General features: G+C 37.2%; 1 protein-coding gene across 3 annotated transcripts in view; it reads left to right on the top strand.

The window, feature by feature from the left end:
- emc10 (ER membrane protein complex subunit 10) overlaps nt 1–22,080 on the top strand; it is a 75,666-nt gene that overhangs the window by 18,377 nt on the left and 35,209 nt on the right. For all 3 annotated transcript variants that reach the window (XM_028813632.2, XM_028813631.2, XM_028813630.2), the window contains exon 2: nt 16,782–16,848. In XM_028813632.2, the coding sequence (XP_028669465.1) occupies nt 16,782–16,848 (67 nt within the window). The remainder of the gene's footprint in view (nt 1–16,781; nt 16,849–22,080) is intronic.

Here is a 22,080-nt window from a genome sequence, read left to right as displayed (position 1 = left end):
CAGGGAAATAATTAATAACACAGGATGTGAAGTATTGACCTAGAGGTGGACGTATGTTTATATTGAAGCCATGCCTAGTAAGTAGGATAATTCAAGTGGTCAAATAATCTTCAAGGATTACAACTGCTGGAGAACCCTGGACATTAGTTGGGCTTAGGGGTCAGAAACATACTCATACATTGACTCTGAATAGAAATGCATCTTCTGTATTTCAGTGGTTGGTAGATTGACCTGCTTAACGGTAGGAGTATGCAGTATGTATCATCTATGATAATATCTCAATTGTTGTTTTAACGATGTTCAAGCTAAAATTATCAAGTATGTCAATCACTTTGCAAAAAACAATCAAAAACATGCCTTGAGAGTACATGTATTCACCGTCTCATGTAACCTAACAGGATAGACTACTGTGTCTGCGCAAAGCAAGTGCAGAGGTGTGCACGCTCAGTGCACCACAAGTTAAGTTAGCATAGCTGCCTAAAATTGAGTGAGCAAAGAGCGCCAGGAGATAAAAGAGCTTTGCAATCTACGTCACTAGATTTAATTGCAAGACATGGATTATCCTCTCCACGTGAAGTTTGGTTTGGCTTTGAAGAGACTGATTTTGCTCAAAAGACGGCAATCTGCATACTATATTTGAAATTGGTTGCCGTTAAAGACAGCTTGACGACTAACTTGTTCTACCATCTGTGAACTAATCAATACACAGAATATCAAGAATACAAAAAGCTTCAGGAGTCAACTGTCCATGACAAGTCCAAATCTTCCAAAGTACAAGCACAAAAACACACTCAGCAAAATTTATCGGAATCATTCTGCAAAAAAAGTGCCATATGACAAGAAAAGCAACAGATGGCATGACATAACACACTGTCACCAATTACATCGCAAAATATGTGGTGCTAGTTCAAGTGGTTGACAGGGATGGTTTCAAACAACTTTTGAATACTTTAGACCCAAGATACACATTGCCTGGCTGTAAATATTTCAGTCAAACAGCTCTGCCTAAATTGTAGTATTCATGTTGCCAAGTTCTGATGCATAAACTGCAGAAGATTTCACATTTTGTTCCAACAACAGATTTATGGCCAAGCTGAACATCTGAGCCATATATCTTCTTGATGGTGCATTTCAACAATGAAACCTGACATCTGGAAAGCTACTGGCATTGTGATCGCTGCGAGAAGACCGCATGGTTTGCATGACAACAGCCAGCAGGGCCAGCATTGTCAGTGCACTACAGATTAGTAGCTGGTGGGGCTTCCTTTGTTTTGGACTTTAGGCTTCATATTTCCATTGGTGAGTAATTTGGGTTCCTCTGTAAAATGCATGGAGCCCCATAGATGTCGGGGGGGGGGGGGGGGGGGGGGGGTTGGGAGATCCATTTGGACGAATTACTTAATTCATCCCAACTGATTATTTTTATTTCCGTAAGAAGAATATGCATATTGGGTGTTAATACATTTGGATGAATTATGTAATTCATTCCATCTGATTATTTTTATTTCCATACGAAGCATATCCATATTGGGCACGTTTTATTTCACAGGCCGTCGTGGTTAGATGTCCTTGATTTCAAAGCGTTTTTTTTTTTCTTTTCCTTATTTAAAACACTTGCACAATTCCCCACCATCATTCTATCCCTGTGGTGGCAGAAGTTGTACCAGGTGATGACACAAAGGGTGGAGCAAAAAAGAAAAAGAAGAGTCTTTTGGCAGCTATCTCAAATGTGATATACTGTAAATCCTCTTGAGTGGGGGAAAACACAAGAAGTACATTTTCCCAAATTGGGGAAACCTGCAAAAAGCGACCCTACTGAGAGGGCTTTCAGCACTGGAGCAAATGTTGTAACATGTAACCATGTTGCTCTAAAGCCAGATGCTGTGTGGACAGTATGGTGTTTCTGTCACAAAACCTAATTATAAAATTCTACTGAGGAAACTATTTTATTTTTTTCTGATATCTTTGTGCAGTATATAACAGTTGTTTATAAATGATATACAGTGATCCCTTGCTATATCACGCTTCGACTTTAGCGGCTTCACTCTATTGTGATTTTTTTCTCATACATGCTTGCGTCACTACGCATGCGCTTTCTGAGAACTTTTATCTAAGCCCCACGATGGCTCCTAAACGTGCTGCTTTTTTCTAAGCCTTCTGACAATGAAACTAAGCGCCGGAGGAAGATGCTTACCATCCAGGAGAAGGTGAAACTCTTGGATATGATCAAAGATTGCAATACCCTTCAAAAGCCTCCTCACACATATGAAAAGACAGCGCCAGCAACTGCCTATCAAGATGTTCTTCAGCCGCGCACCTGGACACCCACTGCCTACTCCTAGTACTCCTTCAGCGGAAGAAGACAACGACGCACCTGCTGAAGATACTGCACCATCTGATGACTCTCCTAATGAGGTCATGCCTTCATAGGTTAGTGGTTGTGTGTAAGAACTGTGTGTGTGTGTAATTAAATGTACAGTACAATAATAATAATATGATATTTGTAACGTCTAATATGTCTTATTTTCTTTTATTTTGTCTAATATATTGGGTAATACGAGTGTAATGGTGACTAAAGGGTGTTATTTCATGTCTAGAGGGCTCTAATAATGTTAAAAAACGTATTTAGAAGTTCGTAAACAGGTTTTCTATAATCTAACTGCGAAAATATTCGATTTATAAATAAAGAATCCTACTTCGCAAAAATTCATTTATCACGGTTGAGTCTGGAACGGATTAACCGTGATAAACGAGGGTTCACTGTAGTTTTTTGTGTTTATTTTTCCCCTGTGTAATATTTGACAGACCTTTTTGGATTTTTACACTGTAGTATAGTATGTTCAATTTTTGTTCTTGCTTGTATTCACCTTACAGTGTTCACCTTACAGCAGAGCAGTTTGTTTATCCAGACTGTAATGTTTATGCCCTGTAGTAAAATTATAACTAGTATTTTATTCCCTTTGGATTTATATCCTTCTTACATTAGGAAAAGTGTCTATTTAAAATGCTCTCATTATAATAGTTTTGTTGGTCTTAGTGCAGTTTTTTGTGTGTAAATCTTGTAGTCCACATTGAAATGGTTTACTCATACTTGCACTGTTTAATCTCAGTAGGGCTAGCGATAGTTTTTATTTTTAAATTGATTTGAAAAATGCTTAAATCCTCTGTCACAAGTCCTCCTACTGAAGTCTGCATCTGTAATTCTCATAGTTGCCACAACTGGATGTTTGCGTTTGTTTCTCAGAGACCTCCAGGTCTGCACATGTACAGAGATCTACGTGTCAGACAAACACCGGTGAAGAGAAATGGCTGCTACTAATGAGCGCAAATGTAAGGCTGAAGAAGCCTCAATAATACTAAAACAAGAGCATGTTACTTCAGTCATATGGATATGGTTTGGTTTTGCAAGCTTAGACATGGAACAGACCACTGTGTGGTGCAAGGTTTGTAAAAATAAAATAAAATAAAATAAAAAATAGCTGTTAAAACAAAAACTAGCATCTGACATAATTGCATCCAGTGGAATGGGAGCAATGTGTTTCCTGCCAAAGTTCAGATTCTAGCTGTAATTGCCTTCCCAGAACTAATGTTAGAACACAGCCAGCTTTAGCTGCCTCATGGCCAGACAGGGCAGAGGTGGAAGGACATTACAGATGCGGTGGCATTTTGTATTGGTAAAGAAATGGTGCCTGTTTATACGGTAGAAATGCCTGGGTTTGTTAGAATGCTAAAAGTAATAATATTTAGCAGAGGTAGCATAGCCCCATTCATACAATGAAACACAGGGGGGAATTCACTGTGCAGTTGGAAAAAGCATTGTTTAACTCGGCAACAACGGATCTCTGGGTGAGCAGAATCATGCAGCCTTACGTGAGCCTGACAGTTCATTTTATTGATGAGGACTGGGCACTGAAAAGCATCTGCCTCCAGACGTCTTACTTCCCCGATGACCATACAGGGGAAATAATAGCTGAAGAGTTGAAAGAATCCCTTTTATCCTGGAAGCTCACAGAAGGCCAAATGGTTTGCATGACCGCCAATGCTGGGAAAAATATGATCAAGGCCTTGAAAGTCAAACCGTGGACTCGCCTTTAGTGCTTTGGACACAGGCTGCAAAACGCCATAGGTAAGTGGGTTGTATAGTCTACTGGGCCTATTGCCAATCACAATTAACACTAGAACCGCCAGTGTTCAGAACACCGGGACCGCCTTCAACCACCAGCAGTACGTATCACACCTTCCGTTTTTGTTAATGGGCCATCGCATCGGCATACCACTCACTCACCCATCAAGAAAACAATGAGATCGCCAGTAATCCTCACATCAGCAGAGTTGCTGTAACCCCCAAAACACCATAAAACACATAATACAGTCGTGTTTGTTGCATATTTTAGTGCTCATTTATTTAAGCATTGGTTTCCATGATCCCACACTGGTAATAAAATAAAAGCCTCTCTTTAATATAAATACCAAAAGAACTGATCACTTTAATCGCTATTAGAGTTGGGTATGGGTGGTCTTATTATTTTGAAAAAATATAAAATGTGTCATGTAATGTTTTTCTCGTGTTAATTTTATATTTCTCGGAGTAACAATGCAAATGGAATGACAAGCCACTTCAGTTGAAAACCGTGCATTTTACAGTTGTTTTCAAATAATACTCAGAGTTGCCAACTTTGATCAGCTGTCTGGAGTGAGAATTCTGCACACACACATTTGCATGTATATAACAGTTTTATTATCTTGTAAATAGTCTGTAGGGTTTGCAAAATACCTGAACGCTTTTGATGTAGCTAATATTAGGTTTATAATGGAATAATATAGATTTGCCGTAAGATTCCTTGCTTGAGCTTGAGAGTCTGAAAGCCAGAGTGTCACACTGGATGTGTGAAAGCTGGCAACCCTGAAGACGTCTGTTTTTTGTTTCACTTGACTTGATTTGTATAAAAAATATTACTTAGTACAGTTGTTAAAAAGCGTAAACTTTGACGAACATGAAATCACCAATAAACTATGTCCATTTATGTAACATTATATAAAAAACTTACTGCGTTTTGAAAACTTTTCAACTGTTCGATTTCAGGACAGAGCAACCACTCTGTTAGAAACATTATGGCTTTTTGATTGAGGGTGTTTGCTGCTGTTATTAATTAACACTAACTGCACATTAGCGCAACAAAAGGGCTGCACATGCCGAAACGCGTCTTGCTTTAGAGTTTGATGTTCATTGCCGTTGGAAATGGTGGTTCTAGTGTTAATCAGCCACAACTAGATAATTTAATCATTTTATATTCAAATAGCCTAAGTAATTCTAATTAATAATAATGTACTCTTCTTGTTACTATAGTGATTTAGTTTTTTTAAAACCATTTGTTTTTCTTTCCATTCACAGAGAATGCCGTGAAAGACAGGCGCATTGACCATGCCATTGAAGTGTGCAAGAAAGTCGTCAGCTCATTCTCCTTTAGCTGGAAAAAGTGGAGAGACATGGCAGCGGTACAAGCTGAACTTTGTCTACCTACCCACCACCTCATCTCTGAGTCTCCAACTCTGGGGGGTTCAAGACAACAAAGATTGAAAGAATGGTGGAACAAGAGAAGGCCATTGGGCAAGTGCTAGGCTCAGATAAAAAACAAAAACAAAAAAAGCAAGACACTTAGTACCCACATGGCAAGACATTGACGTGTTGTTAAATGGTGTGACTCAAACCACCTACAACTGAACACCAGCAAAACCAAGGAGCTGGTGGTGGATTTTAGGAGACCCAGGCCCCTCATGGACCCTGTGATCATCAGAGGTGACTGTATGCAGAGGGTACAGACCTATAAATACCTGGGAATGCAGCTGGACGATAAATTGGACTGGATTGCCAATACTGATGCTCTGTGTAAGAAAGGACAGAGCCGACTATACTTCCTTAGAAGGCTGGCGTCCTTCAACAACTGCAATAAGATGCTGCAGATGTTCTATCAGACGGTTGTGGTGAGCGCCCTCTTCTACACGGTGGTGTGCTGGGGAGGCAGCATAAAGAAGAGGGACACCTCACGCCTGGACAAACTGGTGAGGAAGACAGGCTCTATTGTAGGCATGGAGCTGAACAGTTTGACATCCGTGGCAGAGCGATGGGCACTGAGCAGGCTCCTGTCAATCATGGAGAATCCACTGCATCCACTGAACAGTATCATCTCAAGACAGAGGAGCAACTTCAGTGACAGACTGCTGTCACTGTCCTGCTCCACTGACAGACTGAGGAGATCATTCCTCCCCCACACTATGCGACTCTTCAATTCCACCCTGGGGGGTGGGGGGGTAAATGTTAAAATTATACAAAGTTATTGCCTGTCTGTTATACCTGCATTGTTATCACTGTTTAATTTAATATTGTTCTTTATCAGTATAATGCTGCTGGAGTATGTGAATTTCCCCTTGGGATTAAGAGAAAAGCCAAGCAAAATGACACCTTTTATTGGCTAACTAGAAAGATTACAATATGCAAGCTTTCGAGGCAACTCAGGCCCCTTCTTCAGGCAAGATGTAACATGATTGATTACATCTTGCCTGAAGAAGGGGCCTGAGTTGCCTCGAAAGCTTGCATATTGTAATCTTTCTAGTTAGCCAATAAAAGGTGTCATTTTGCTTGGCTTTTCTCTACATTCATAATGGCTAACACGGTACAACACCCTAGTACTACCCTTGGGATTAATAAAGTGTCTATCTGTCTATCTATCTATCTATGAACAGTGTCATTAAACCACTGCATGATTTTGTAGCGGGGCTACATAGTTAGTGTTGTCAAATGTTAGTACGGAGTGCGTCTTGTTTCCATTGTCCCGTTTGCTGTCTGTGTGTATCAGTAAATGCTGTCCCGATGATGGAAGAAGACCACAGCCTCAAACCTGAAAAACACCTGTTCACTATTAATCAATTACAGCCGTCACAGGACTATTTAAGCAATCAGGAGGGAATAGCCGGGAGAGGAGAGAAGGAGACTTTTCATTTTCACGATCACAAGCCATTTCTACCTGCTGTACTCCACATCGCGCATTTTCATCCAGTTTGTTTTTCAATCCGCCGGACTTACTTCAATACCCTCATCATGAGAGACCCCGGGGTTGGACTTCATCATCCACCACGCACCGAGGATTCACGGTGAGGCTGCTCCATTTTGTTCCGGAAAAATCAAACGACTCATTTATCGCTAGTTCAGTCAACCATATTCAGGACAGTTTTTATAACCGGACTCAAGTTCACGATCATTCCGTATATCATCATTTTTTGTTATTCGTGTTGTGTGTTATATGTTACAGGGGCAAGGGAGGGTTTTGTTATATTTATATATGGTGGTGTCTCATTGTTGATGTGGTGGAGGGATATTTATATTTATATATGTTTATCTTTCTATTTTTGCATTTGTCTTGTTGTTTGATTTAATACATTTAATCAGTATAATTTTACATACCTGCTTTTGTGTGTTTATATTTACACCGTCGATTGTGGGGAAAAGTGTAATTTGTTAGAGGTACGGCTTGATAGTTAGATTCATACTCAGTAAATTATCCAGGCCACAGGTCTTGGAGGTGTAGCTGCCAGCTGGGTAAGGGGTCGGTCGTTACAATTTCACTGTGCATTGTTTGCTAAAACCTACTTCAGCATCTCTTTCCTGAAACTGCTGCTCCACATGTTAAACAACAGTCTACTGAAGTCTGAGCAGGGAGAGACTCCGCTCACAAAAAAAATAAAAGCAACACACTAGATATCTGAACAAGAAATGCAGCAACCTGGCTACAGTTGATGTCTTTGACATGGCATGATTTGTAGACCACTGATTCCGGACAATGTATATAAAACATAAGGTAGGCAGAGTAAAGGAGAGGACTATTACAGAGCTACTGTCTTTGTTGGCCAGCAAGCCCCAACCCCTCCACCCCAAATCGTGCTGATCTGTGAGTGTACATCAAGAGGATCCTGAAGTTCAATGTGGAAGTTTGGAAAAGGTGCCCCAAGAAGATGCTGAGCCTGTGTCAGACGAAAAAAAATACCCTAGAGCTTCTTGAAGAACCCAGTGGCATTTGCCCTGACTTCTGAAGAAGACAAAATCAGAACTGAACTGTCAACTTACTTGCTGTGCCCTGACACAGACCCACTTCAATGGTGGAATGTACATGAAGCCAACTTCCCAAGGCTGAGTAATTTGGTTAGGAAATAACTTCTCGATCCCTACAACAAGTGCCCCTTCTGAGAGGGTCTTTAGTGCAGGTGGCAACATTGTGACATGCCAGAGGGCCAGAGTCTGTAGATAGACTTGTTTTACTGGCAAGAAACTTGAAACTTTAAATAAATCTGAGACAAAAAACAACAGGTAATTCATTGTATAGCTGTTTCACATATTTTATACAATAATCTTGTTTGGATCAAACACTGCCTCGGACATATGTTAGTCATTTGGTGCTGTTCTTGTTATTCTTCTGCACTTTAATGATTGAAGAATGTTTAACATTGTGTTATTGTTTCACTGCTACACAGTGTTGGGGGGGGGGGGGGTGCACACTGAAGACCTTTCTTATTTGTTATTTATAATTTAAGTTGTTATTGTTATATATATAATCAGGAGACGAGACAATTGCCAAGAGATTTTTTTTCCAAGTCCTGCCCTCCTCTCATCCATTTACGGTTAACAGCCCACGCCCATGGTCCTCTCACTTCTCATTCATGTGAATGCTTTTGTCAGACACAGTTCCTGCGCGCTCAGCTCTTATAAATTTTTACATTTTCCTCACATTAAGTTCCCAATAAAAGAAGACTTCTTATGTCCAATTCTTATTGAAGAATTTTATCCCGAAGGGTCACCAACAGAAGAAATGAGTACACGGTCAATCCTAGCACCGAGAAATGATGAAGTCAAATGAATTAATGCGAAAATTGTTGATCGGTTACATGGTAGATTGGTTAAATGCCTAACAATAGATTATTCTGAAACAGTTGGTGGTGATGGTGCGGAAGATGAAAACATCAACTTGCAATATCCCATTAGAATACCAGCCGAATTACTGTTGAAAGAAGGATGTATCGTTATTGCGTAATTTATGTATGAGTGATGGCTATGCAATAGGACAAAATTGGTTGTATTCAAAATTGGTCAAACAATTGTGACATGTAAAATTTTAACAGGCGACAAGAAAGGTAATGTAGTACATCTTCCGTGGATAACATTAGATACCAAAGGAGATCTTGATATGCCATTCATATTAAAACATTTACAGTGTCCTGTTAGAATAGCTTTTGCTATGACAATTAACAAATCACTGGGACAAACATTCAAAAAAGTCAGTTTATCTTTTAGAAAGAAAGAAACGATATTCACTCAGGGCAGTTACACGTGGCATTGTCACGATGTAACTCCAAACATGGAATCAAAATTCAATGCAATATTGACGAAAAGTTAATTCCAAATATTGTTTTTACTGAAGTTTTACAGTAAAAGTGTAAGTTTAAAAGTGTGTTAATTTCAAAGCCAAACAGAATGAAAATGTATAATTCAATGAATACCTGTAACGCAACATGAAACATAATTTTCTTTCAATTTTTTAGTCAGTCAGTCATTCAGCAACCTGCTATATCCTAACACAGGGTCACGGGGGGGTGGGCTGGAGCCAATCCCAGCCAGCAAAGGGCGCAAGGCAGGAACAAATCCCGGGCAAGGTGCCAGCCCACCGCAGGGCACACACACACCAAGCACACACTAGCGACAATTTAGGAACAATGCACCTAACCTGCATGTCTTTGGACTGTGGGAGGAAACTGGAGCACCCAGAGGAAACCCACGCAGACATGGGGAGAACATGCAAATCTAGTAAATTAAACATTGATTTTAGGATGAAGTTTAGTTTATGACATTCTACTTTAATGACAAAATAAACTATGAGAATAAAGTGGAAATGTCGATTTTAATCTCGACATAGTTTTTTTTTTCTTTTCTTCAGTGTTTCCGTATTTTTTTTTCTTCACTGTGGCCCTAATACGATTCCGTAGGGGTATACCACAAATAGCATTATAAATGCAAGTTGTAGTTTTATTATTTATGTATATAGCTGAGCTTGAAGCAAGGTTCATATTAATGCAGTTTGCCTTAATGATGGTTCAGTTGGTAAAGATCACCAAGTTGCACTTGTTTTATTTTATTTTAATTTGGTGAATACTGTGTAATGCACCTGGGCTTTGAAGTCTTGGAAGTAATAGTATTATTACTGGAAGTTGAAGTATTATTTATTGTATTGTTAATATTTATTAGTTTAAATATTATGCAGTTTAATGATGGTAAAGTTGTTTAAAAAGTCACTTTAACGTGTCAGTGGACAGAGATTGTTAACATTAACAAAGTGTAGTTGTCTTAGTAAATATTTTTTGTAAACCATGTTCAGTGCAATACAACTTTTGACAAGCACCTCTGGATATTTTACTAAGTCTAAATGCCTCTTTGGATGGTTGAAAATATGTTGTCAAAATTTTAGTTTAAGTTGTTTGCAAACTTTGTTCAATAAAAAGGTTCTATATTTTGACTGCATCTGTCATGCAATGTGATTCCTTCTCTTCATTAGTGACACCCCCTTGAAAACTATCACTTTATGGGGACAGGCAAACCTGTATTAATACTTGTGTGCACATTAAAATGTTTTTTTGTACAATGTACAATTCTCATGACAGTGGAATAAGTTATTCTTAGCCAGTAATTGCAGTGGAAAATGTGGTTAACATCTACTCATGCATGGGGAAAAACATACCATCCAATATCGTGAAACCGGTATAATTTTGAAAAATACCATAATATGGAATTTTGGTCATACCGCCCAGCACTACTACCCACTTAAAAAGTACTTTCATGTACTTTAGAGGAAAATGAGTTTTGAGATGGTCATATGCAAGGACAAAAGGAAGTTTTGACATTATTTATTTCAGTACTAAGTTTAAAAATGTACAAACTTATTAAACACAAAATCTGCTCCAATTTATTCTTAAACAGATACATTTTGTTCCTGTACAGTGTTGGCAAATTTTAGTATGTAATAATAGATTATTTTCCAAATGGGGACGTTTGGGGCTTTTCGAATGAATGATACACAACTTTACTTGTTGAGGAATTTGCAACCTAGCGCTAGGTATGATGATATAAAGTGCATTTGGCCCTGCAAACGGCCCTCCAACTTGCAGGGAAACCATAGGGGTTGGTGGCAGGATTGGCACTCCAACCACCATTTAAAAAAAAAAAAAAAATTCACACAGCTGTGAGACGACAGAAAGGACTGCTTTTTGCAATCTGCTCCCCTCGCATCAAGAAAGGGATGGGGGAAAAGCCCTCAGGAGCCCCATCCCCAGAAGAGTCAAAACTGTCAGAGAGCCAATGGGGTCAGGTCTGTTGGGGATCAGAACTGGCGTGGTCCTGAGGCGTCGCCCACTGTGCGGCAGCACTCTGGTCCCTATTTGTGATATGGAAATTTGCCAATCAAAAATGATTTTCCTAGCATCTGCTTTTCTAAGCTTTAATTTAGTAGTTGTGCTCTTTTACTTGAGGTATTATGGTAGTTGAGCTAGATTGTGTGTGGTTTTTTTTTTTTTCTTTTTTTTGTTGTCTGTAGGTTAAATATAAAAATACCAATTCTAACATTTTCATATAGAGCATAAGGCTTCTATGTGTCTGGTTATGCAGTGGCTTAGTGTAAAAAAAGTTTTGTGAAGAGATAAAAAAAAGTCAGTGTCGGGTTGGTGTTGCCCTAATGTAAATGACAATCCTTTGTTCAATCAACTTAGATAAGAGTTCAAAACTAAACCACATCAATTATATTTGATTTATGCTGCAAAAATTGTCTTGTTGCACTTTAACACCTAACAGACTTACTTTGAGACATATTGTTCATTTGCGATGATGGAAGTATTTGCCCCTTTCCTAATAATATAATTTTTGCATAGTTTTAAACAGTGAATGACTTCAGACTCTGTGACAAAATGCAACATTAGAGAAGGAAAATGTGAGTGAACACAAATACAGTTTTTACATCATTACTTACTTTCCTCAAGGAAGGTCTGTAGTGTCTCTGTCCATGTATGTCAGTTTCTTCCACCGGGTCTTCAATTCCATGTAGTAGCGGTACATTTCGGTGTCTTGTATGTCTGCCATACCCAGAGACAACCTTCTGGAATATAAAAACAAAGACAACAAGAACCGCATCCCCCTTGTTGTCACCTACAACCCACATCTTGAAACACTTAGAAAAATTATAAAAGAACTTCAGCCAATACTAAACAATGACCAAACACTGAAAAATGTATTTCCAGAACCTCCCCTCTTGGCATACAGACAGCCACCAAACCTGCAGCAACTAATTGTCTGAAGCTCCCTAAGTGAACCATCAGAAAATGGCACATCTCCCTGCCTACAGAAAATATGTAAAACATGTACGCAGATTTATAATACAGACCGTATATTTATACCACACTGCTGACTAGAACATCACATAAAGGGATCATTTTCCTGCAGATCATCTAATGTGGTCTACCTAATTATCTGCATGAAATGTCCTGACACTGCACTCTATGTGGGAGAAACTGGACAAACACTCCGCCAGAGAATGAATTTACACAGGTTCCACATTAAACGTAGCAACACAGATGTTCCTGTAGCGGCCCACTTCAACAGCCATGGACACTGTGAGAGGGACTTTAAAGTCACAGTGCTTATGGGCAACTTCAGAACACAGCAAGAGAGAAAAGAATGGGAAGTCAAACTCATGCTAAAATTTAATACATTAAAACATGGTTTGAATAGAGACAAGAGTTTTATGGCCAGGTAATGAGGATTGTTTGCATGTCTCAGACCGACACAGACAACCTGACTACAGATCCACATTGTATTGAAAAACTTATTAGAAACTTCAAAAGACTTTGTTGGACAGTTATCTTATCCAGAGATCTTGACCATACATTGTTCTTCTCTCTTGTTAAATGAACCCTAGCCTGAAGGAGTCTATTAATTTTTACATTTAAGATTTCTCACTTAAAGATTTACCAATGTTGTTTCTTGACCTAGTGCATATATAAACACAGGGAACTCCAGTTTCTATATTACATCTTGCCTGAAGAAGGGGCCTGAGTTGCCTCCAAAGCTTGCATATTGTAATCTTTTAGTTAGCCAATAAAAGGTGTCATTTTGCTTGACTTTTCACTACTTTTCTCAAGGAACAAAGTTATTCAGCACCCCATCACCCATGTTAAACCATAATTGTTCCTTGGATTCAGCTCTTGGTTGCAGCACCTTTATCAGCAATTATCACACCTAAACACTTCCTATAATATAATATTAGTCTTTCACATTGAAGACCTGCTTTAATTCTGACAAAACTGGTAGGTTTACAAGAATGAACTGCTCATATTGGGTCATGTCACATCATCTTTATTGGGTTCAAGGTAAGAATTTTACTAGGCCACTCCAAAATATTAATTTTGATTCTTCTGAGCCATTCAGTTGTACTTTTGCTTTTTCGTTTTAGGTGTTTGTTCTGGTGCATAAGCCAATTATGCTTCACTTTCAGATCATTGACAGATGAGCAGATACTCTCCTTACCCCTTTGAGCGTCTGATTCTTCAGCACCTCAGATCTGTCACATATTCCCTTCTCGGCCCACTAGTTTGCTTACCGAGCAAACAGGTCAGTTGAGGATGTAGTAAGCCTAGTTCTGCGCTACATCTTGTAGTATTTAGTCTCTCCAGCTACTTATATACATAATCTTATTGGTGTATTTTAGTTTTGCATTTAATATAATGGAGTTTCTCCATAGCAAGTATCTCAGTATGAAAGTGGACTATGCCACATGTCTCTGGATCTACGAGTTTCTAAGTAACAGATGTCAGGCATTGAAGATGGGCGGGTATCAGTCAGGGCCCCCTCAGGGCTTTATTCTGTTTACTCTTGCTTTAGTTCTAGTGACCCACCTGTTAAACTGCTGAATTTAGGTGATGACACCAATCTGATTGGCCTGATCACAAATAGGGGTGAAGTCCCATATCAGATGGAGGTGTATCAGCTTGCCAGTTGGTGCATCCTCAACAGTCTTAAATTGAATTCCATGAATAAAGTAGAAATGATTGTGGATTTTAGGAGAGACTTCTAGTTATAAAGGCTGTCACTGTGAACAGAGTGGAATCATTTAATTTTTTTGGCACAACTATCTCTCACAAACTAAACTGGGTGGAAAACATAACTGCTTTCATCAAAAAAGCAGCACAGAAAATGTTTTTTCTCCATCATCTTAAAGACCCTGACCCAAACAGTGCTAGTGCAGTTTTATCCTCCATAAGGTTGTGGTATGGCAATGCACATGCTGTTTCAAAACATAAACTGTGGCATGTTATTCTGACAGCAAAAAATATGGCAAGTCTGAAACTGGCCTCCACTGAGGTCCTCTATACATCACGAGTCAGGAAACCTGTTGGAAATGTAATCTAAGACACCCAGTCAACTGTCACTAAAATATGTTTGGTTTTCGGTTATTCAGTAAATCAGATCCCAAGGGGAAATTAACAAAGAATTTCATTTCCTTTCCATGTTCTTAGTTATTTATATAATGATTTTCTTGGTTTTAATTAATATTAATACCTGGATGGGGAACTTATTTTTCTTATTTTTCTTTTGTTAATTATTAGGTACTACTCTATTGGGTATACTTCAAAAACTGTTATATTTAAAGAAATTGAACAACAGTCACAGACACTCCACCATTGACACATATCAAACAATGTAATTTTTAGATCACTTGAATTGGAATCTGCTTAGTATGAAAGATATTGAGCCATCTACAAACCTATTTAGGCTACATTTTTAGCTACATGACATTGTAATGTACTATTTAAAAGCACATATTTAATGTAATCTACTAACAACTTGGTTTACAAAAATATTTAATATTTAAAATATTTAATAACCAACAATGTGATAACTAACTCTTGGATTCTGGTCACTCTAGCTAAGCTTAAACATACACATTATAACTCTAATTGCCACTCTTAACAGGTTCATACTTATTTTCCCAGAATTCCTGTCTATGTCTGTTTTGTATACACCCCAGAATTTTATCTAGTGCCAAATATGACATTCTTGGAAAACTGCCTTATGTATATTAGTGATCTACCGAGGTCATTTGTACCTGCCTGCTGTTTCAGTTACAGAACATACCTCACATGAGCTCTAAACTACAAATTAAGAGTTATCTAAATTCTGAAATAAAAACATGCTGAATTACAACACAGAAATATCAGGAGATACTGTATGTGTAGAATACTGTAAAAGCACATTTTTTAAGAGCATTACACCAGAGGTGCACTGATCAAAATTTTTGTGGGAAGTTCTGATCCACCAGTATTTCTGATTGGAAACCAGCCGATCTGAATCAGATTTCTGATTTGTTTTTTTTTTTTGCTGCTATGCTTATTCAAATATGTGATATGAACGATTTAAGCTGAGCCTGTGAATATTAGGATTCTGTTAAGTTCAGGTTGTTGTACAGTAGCCATTTAATTTATATAAAGACAAGATTACTTGCATCACATAAAAAACACCTTTTATTACGTATATGAAAATATATGAAATATTAAGTTTCAGCGCTGTAGTTTTTTTAAAGAAAATTTTTCTTTGAACGTGGCTGTATCTGAAAAAGTACCTTCAATTGCCATGAGTACACACATAAATGCATCATGCCATTAATTCATTTTTGATTCTGCTTGTATTTAGTATTTTATAGAAGCAAACTTATTAACACTTAACTACCAGAGGTCATTTAAAAAAATCACGCGAGATAGAAGTTCGCTCAATAACCGCTTACTTTGCTGTTCAGGCCTTTGAAAGCACCCCTGTAATATCATCACAGTGAACAACAAACAGCCAGAGCATATTCACTGCTTTTATTTTAAATTCACTTTTTTTTTTTCTTGAATGCATGTTAAATGTGATGATGTGTACTTTTAAGACACAACACTGAGCTAGTACCCACCCACAAGTGCCAAATCAAATTAGCTATGCCAAACATCCTTTATTTTAAATCCATCACGTCTTAACTTTTAACAAATTTTACAGATAGCAAGCCTGTTACTTTCAGACACTTTAAAATACTTATAGACATTTTAACAGATTCTACGTCACAAAACCAGCATTCTAACTGGACAATTTTTATTTAAAACTGATTGATTCATGCACCACTAATATTTTCATTTAAGCTATTTGACTCCCAATGTCCATTAATTGAATCAACGTGTGACATATATAATTTTTTTTTCCATTAGACAAATGGTGAAAACTTTATGTTCTTTAATGCCGTACAGCATGCATCATGGATAAATATTTTCCTACATATTTTATTAGTTAAATTATGTGTTTTAAGGGGGTCACTGAACAATAAGCCTACAGAATTTCATTTTGGTAATAGAAAAGGAACGGGTAAAACCTGTAGTCTGTAGTTTAATTATAAAAAATACCAAAGTTAATAATTGTTATGCAAGAGCTTAGTGTAAGACTTTTTTAGATTTGGCCGATCCAGTAACATGATATCAGTGATCAGTATCTGCATTAAAAAAATCCTGTTCGGAATCCTGTTCTGAACTGCACTGAAGGCACCTGATTGTTACACCATGTGTACAATTCCAACTTTTTGAAGTTTGCATATCTATTATGACAAATTTATGGATTCCACAATGTTTGAAAATTAGCCCGTAATCATTTTTGTTTTCTTTTTTTCCCCCAGTTAGGTGAACCTTTGGAAGTGGAAGTTGCTGGTCTTCAGATTCCTTTAGAACATTCCTTTGAGCTAGGTATGCTTATGGACATAATTTTGCTTTTTCTTTTTCTTGAGTCACATTTTTTAAAGATCGTTAAATAACAATAATCCAAAATCAACATGTTTAAATAACTTTCTATAACTCATTTTTAACCTGCATACAATGGGCAATGCAATCTCACTTTAGCCTTTTACAGTAATTTAATTTAAGACAGTAATACATCTCGACTAACATGGGCTTTTGAATAAATAATACCTAAAATCTGACACAAACAATAATTCTGGAGTGTATAGTTAATTACCAAGTAAAACTTTGCATCCTGGTGGTTGGAGACATTTGTTGTTGACTTACAGCTATCAGTCCCATCACTTTATGTCTTTTAAAAGCTGCTAGATATGACATGCCTTGCAAAAGCTTATATGCAATGCAGGGCTGGGTGATATGACCTATAAATAATTTCTCAATATTTTTAGGCAATTTTGCGATACGTGATATGTACCTCAGTATTCTGAAATCTCTTCTAAAGTACTTCAGAAACACTTGATTTAATTCCTGTAGTCCCTGCAGACTAGATAGATAGATAGATAGATAGATAGATAGATAGATAGATAGATAGATAGATAGATAGATAGATAGATAGATAGATAGATAGATAGATACTACTACAACATATGCCTGCATTAATCATTCTTGTTTATATTCAATAGTGATTTCTATTGGAACAATTTTAAACTTGTATTCAAAACAGGGGGATATCTCAACTAAGTTAAATGTAACAAAACGGTATTTACTCAAATCTGCTTAATTGCACACAACAAGAAACATTTCAAAACAACAAATTAAATTGCACTTTTTGTGCATAATGTTTGTGAAAACAAGTCATTTCACTTTTGAAAAAACATTCTGAAGAACAATAACAGTCATATCACATTACATGAATGGTAATATATTAAGACATACTGTTTTAACAATAGATCAATACTGTAGAACAAGCAGTATCACTTTCAGACTTGCAATTTTCATCATTTTTACTGTCCATTATAAGGACCTAATGCCAATACTGCACTTTTGAGTAATGTGCTTCAAAAGAGATTTTAGTGCCAGGAGCAATGTCACAATAACATTTCACATGATTTTCAAGGCCTTCCAATTAATTGGCCAGTTTCTCCCCTGGGGACAGTGACAGCTGGGGAGTTTGACTGGGACAATGTACCTATCACACCATAATAACAATGTCCTAAGGTGAGCTTGGGGAGGAAAGAAACCTCCTGTGGAGCAAAAGGGCAAAATCTCTCTTTGCCTGCTTCTACTTCTTTGCACACACTAAACGTCTATTGTTTCGAGTTGATCCCATGCTAACCTACAGCTTAATCCCTTTCTGTTTTTTTTTCCTCTTGAAATCTGCTAAAAAAAAAAAAAATAGTTTAACTTGCATAAGCAACATAACACCATACTAGGCAGCGGTATATTATGTGTGCAGTTTGATATAGCCGTTTGGGTTATGATGGCAGAGAGGTGTAGCGGCCTTTCAAGAATATGCATATATAGCAACGGACTGCAAGATTTAGAAAGTAGAGTAGCATAACAGCTATGCACACATTATTAAGGCCAGCAGGGTTATGATGATAGATAGGTGGGCTGTTATATCTGCCTTTCTGGTGTATATATACCGCAATGCGGCTAGCCCAAAAACTGGCCTGCCAGTATCAAAGTGTAAAAAGAAAAATTTTACAGCAATTTGTGCTCAATATATGCAATATTGTAATCTTACTACTTCCTACATAGCATAAGCTGCAATACATCAAATTTATATCTTTATATCGGCAGTCACTTGGCAACATTGGTATTTATACTGATTTAGAATTGTAGAACAATATTGATAGGACAATATTGTATGTAATAATAGTATGACAATATTGATGATAATAGGCCAATAAAGCTTCTTAATCCTATTCATCTTATTTCTCCAAAATAACAAGTAGAGATTTGTAGGTCCCTGTAGATCTACTATGTACAGTTCTACTTGGTAACTTATTCTGTATCTGCAGTTCTCTCTGTTATTGAAAAGAGCCTAAAGTCAATGCAACATTTACCCTTATCAAGTTACCGTCTGTGTCCTTTTGTTCTTGTTGAAGAATTCATTTAAAAAACAAAAGCTTCATCCACAATTACCCTTCATAATTCTGAACACTTCAGTTGCCATTTGTCATCTATGTTTGCTTAAATTGAAAAGGTTTAACTTCTTAAATATGTTCCGTTATCTCATGCTTTGTAGTACTGGAATCGGCCTAGTTGTTCTTTTCTGGACTTTCTCTAGTGATGCTGTGTCTCTTTTGTTATATGGAGAACAGAAAAACACCTGGTATTCTAGATGAGGCCTCTCTATTTCATTACATCTTATTGCTCAAGTAAGATCTCCCTTGATTTATAGTCCGCAGAGCAAGCTACATAATCTAATATTCTGTTAGTCTTCTTAGTCCATTCAGTACACTGCCTGGATGTAGAAAGAAAGAATCATGATTCCTCTGTACTTTCAGATTTCAGACTTCCCGTTTTGTACTCAAATCTCAGAGTTTTAATTCTTATGTGTAGTGTGATACATTTATTTGTATTAAATTTCTGCATCAAATTTCTCAGCCTGAATCCTGTCAAGAATTATCTTTAATGATTTGTCTAATTCAAGATTATCTGGCATTCCTCTTAGTTTGTCATCATCTGCAAATTTAACTAGCGTAAGGGCTTGAATTTCAGTGTGGAAATATGGGAATCACAACTGTGCTTTAAAAATCCTGCATGGTTCTAATGTCATAAGGGGGCGGGGGGGTTTCGGGGGGGGGGGGGGGGTCTGGGGCCTGCTTTTGTTTTTACCCTTTTATCTTATTATTGAATTACTCCAGAAGAATTACTGGCTGAAATCTATGACTTTTAAATGAAAATCAAATTACAATTCTGCTTTTTTTTCCCCTCACATAAACGCCATTATTAAAATGAATGTGATAAATGATCTGTTGTATCTTTGCAAACTGACCTTCTGTATGAAACACTTTACCACTGATTTATTTGCGTATGTTTTGACAGTTTTTTTATAGAAATATAAAAGGTAATTGACTTATTATATTCTTAATTTGTAATTTTATTGATTATTGACTGTTCCTTTACCTTTTTTTTTTAAAAAAGGAATATATATATATATATATATATATATATATATATATATATATATATATATATATATATATATATATAGATATATATATATATATATATATATACTGCTTAATCTGCTTTTGCAAGATGTCGTCTTTATGATCAAGCACTGAAAGAGCATAACCTGTACCTCTGCTTAAATCTGCTGGCCTGGGTACGTGGCTGCTGGCAAGCTTTGCAAAAGATCCTACCATGAATTGGCTCATAAAGTTGGAGTAAGTTAGTGCAGATTGTGTTGATTCTGACCCCAGCTGAGCTATATGATGTGTAGCCGGTGGCATAAATGTGCAGACAGGGGCTGTGGCAGAAAACCAATCCTACAGGCCGTATAGATTGAGCCGTGGAATATCAGAGCAATGGTAACAGTATTGGAGGGCAGCAAAAAAGGTGTCAGCCTTCATTAAACCTCATGTAAGGGAGCAATTGTCATACTGTAGAAACAAAAAAGGATATATTTAAAAAATATTGTAACATGGACATTAAATACTCAACATTGAAAGCAGAAATGCAAATGAATATTCATAAATTTCCAATATTTATTCAGTGGGTAAATTGTTAAATTGTATGTAAGTAATGATGACTACTTCAAAATAGTGAGATACACAAGTTCACACACTGTGGAATTAAATTGTAAATATATTAAGGAAGGAAATTTGTTCCTAAAATCTCTTTGAGTCTGAAAGCAGGTAGGAGGAAGATGTGCTTGTGTCTCTAATTTCTCTTTATTGAAAACAGAGCACCCCATTATAGCACTCTGCCAAGGGATAGCGCCTGAGAAGAGGTGTCCCGGAATGGTCACAGAACAATGAGAAAGTGTCACGCATTTATAGAAAATTGAAACCAGAGATTACTCTGAATGGTTCATTAGTTTACACACCCATACTCTAATTGGGTAGGAGATGTTTCCAGCAGAGAGTATAGCCAGCTTACATATTCACAATAAAAGTGTCATTCCACTATATCCTTGTCGTTCTCAAATATTTAAGTTTAGCTCCTGTCCTTCTTTTATGAAATTTTCTGTGTATGTGACAGCTGTCAAGTCTTACTGTGCACATGACACTTGTCACTTCTTAACCCATCTAGGACATTTATCTGTTTACCCAACCATTGCATCAGTCTCTTCATGCCTTTTCAAAAACAAACGCTTATATATTTTTAAATGTGCACCACAAACCAAAACACACCATGCATAATAATTAGGTTACCTTTAAATATATAAATTATTCTTTCACAACATCCTTAAACTTGCACCATAAAAATCAACCAACGAGTTGGTTAAAAAGACTCTATCTAGCCTTCATGTTCCAAAGTGGAGCTAAAAGGATCAGGCCGCACTTGTACACACATGAGCAAAAGTATACCTAAAACAGGGTCCAATGCTCTGCCCCAGAAAACTGGAAACAGGCTAGTAGCACCAGGAACAAAGAATATTTTACATACTCTAAAAAGAAATGTTTTTCTAGATAAGAAATTGCATTGAGAACATCATGGAAAACCTGAAAATGTGATTGTGATAACTAAATTGAGTTTATGATAAATATTTAGTTTGCTGAGGCATGTTTATTATTTCTTTGCAAACAGCACCAAGTATGGGGAAATTGGGGGTTATGGGCGGGGGGGGTATTCTTTAATCCAGATTGTTTATATATGTTAAAAAGAGCAGTGGTCCTTTATGGACATGACTATTAATATCAAGTTATTCAGAAAACAATCTTCTCACTATAAACTAATCAAGACAAATAATATCATTTGCACCTCTCTGATCATATGCATTTGATGGATAGATAGATAGATAGATACTTTATTAGTCCCAGGGGGAAATTCACATACTCCAGCAGCAAAAAAAAAAAAATTAAAGAGTAATAAAAAAATGCAGGTAAAAAACAGACAATAACTTGAATAATGTTCAACGTTTACCCCCTCTGGTGGAATTGAAGAGTCGCATAGTTTGGGGGAGGAATGATCTTCTCAGTCTGTCAGTGGAGCAGGACAGTGACAGCAGTCTGTCGCTGAAACTGCTCCTCTGTCTGGAGATGACACTGTTTAATGGATGTAGTG

This window comes from Erpetoichthys calabaricus, chromosome 11 (genome assembly GCF_900747795.2).
Source record: "Erpetoichthys calabaricus chromosome 11, fErpCal1.3, whole genome shotgun sequence".
Classification (NCBI taxonomy): Eukaryota; Metazoa; Chordata; class Cladistia; order Polypteriformes; family Polypteridae; genus Erpetoichthys; species Erpetoichthys calabaricus.
Note: the sequence above shows the minus strand (reverse complement) of the source record. Positions and strands in the feature narration are given on the sequence as shown.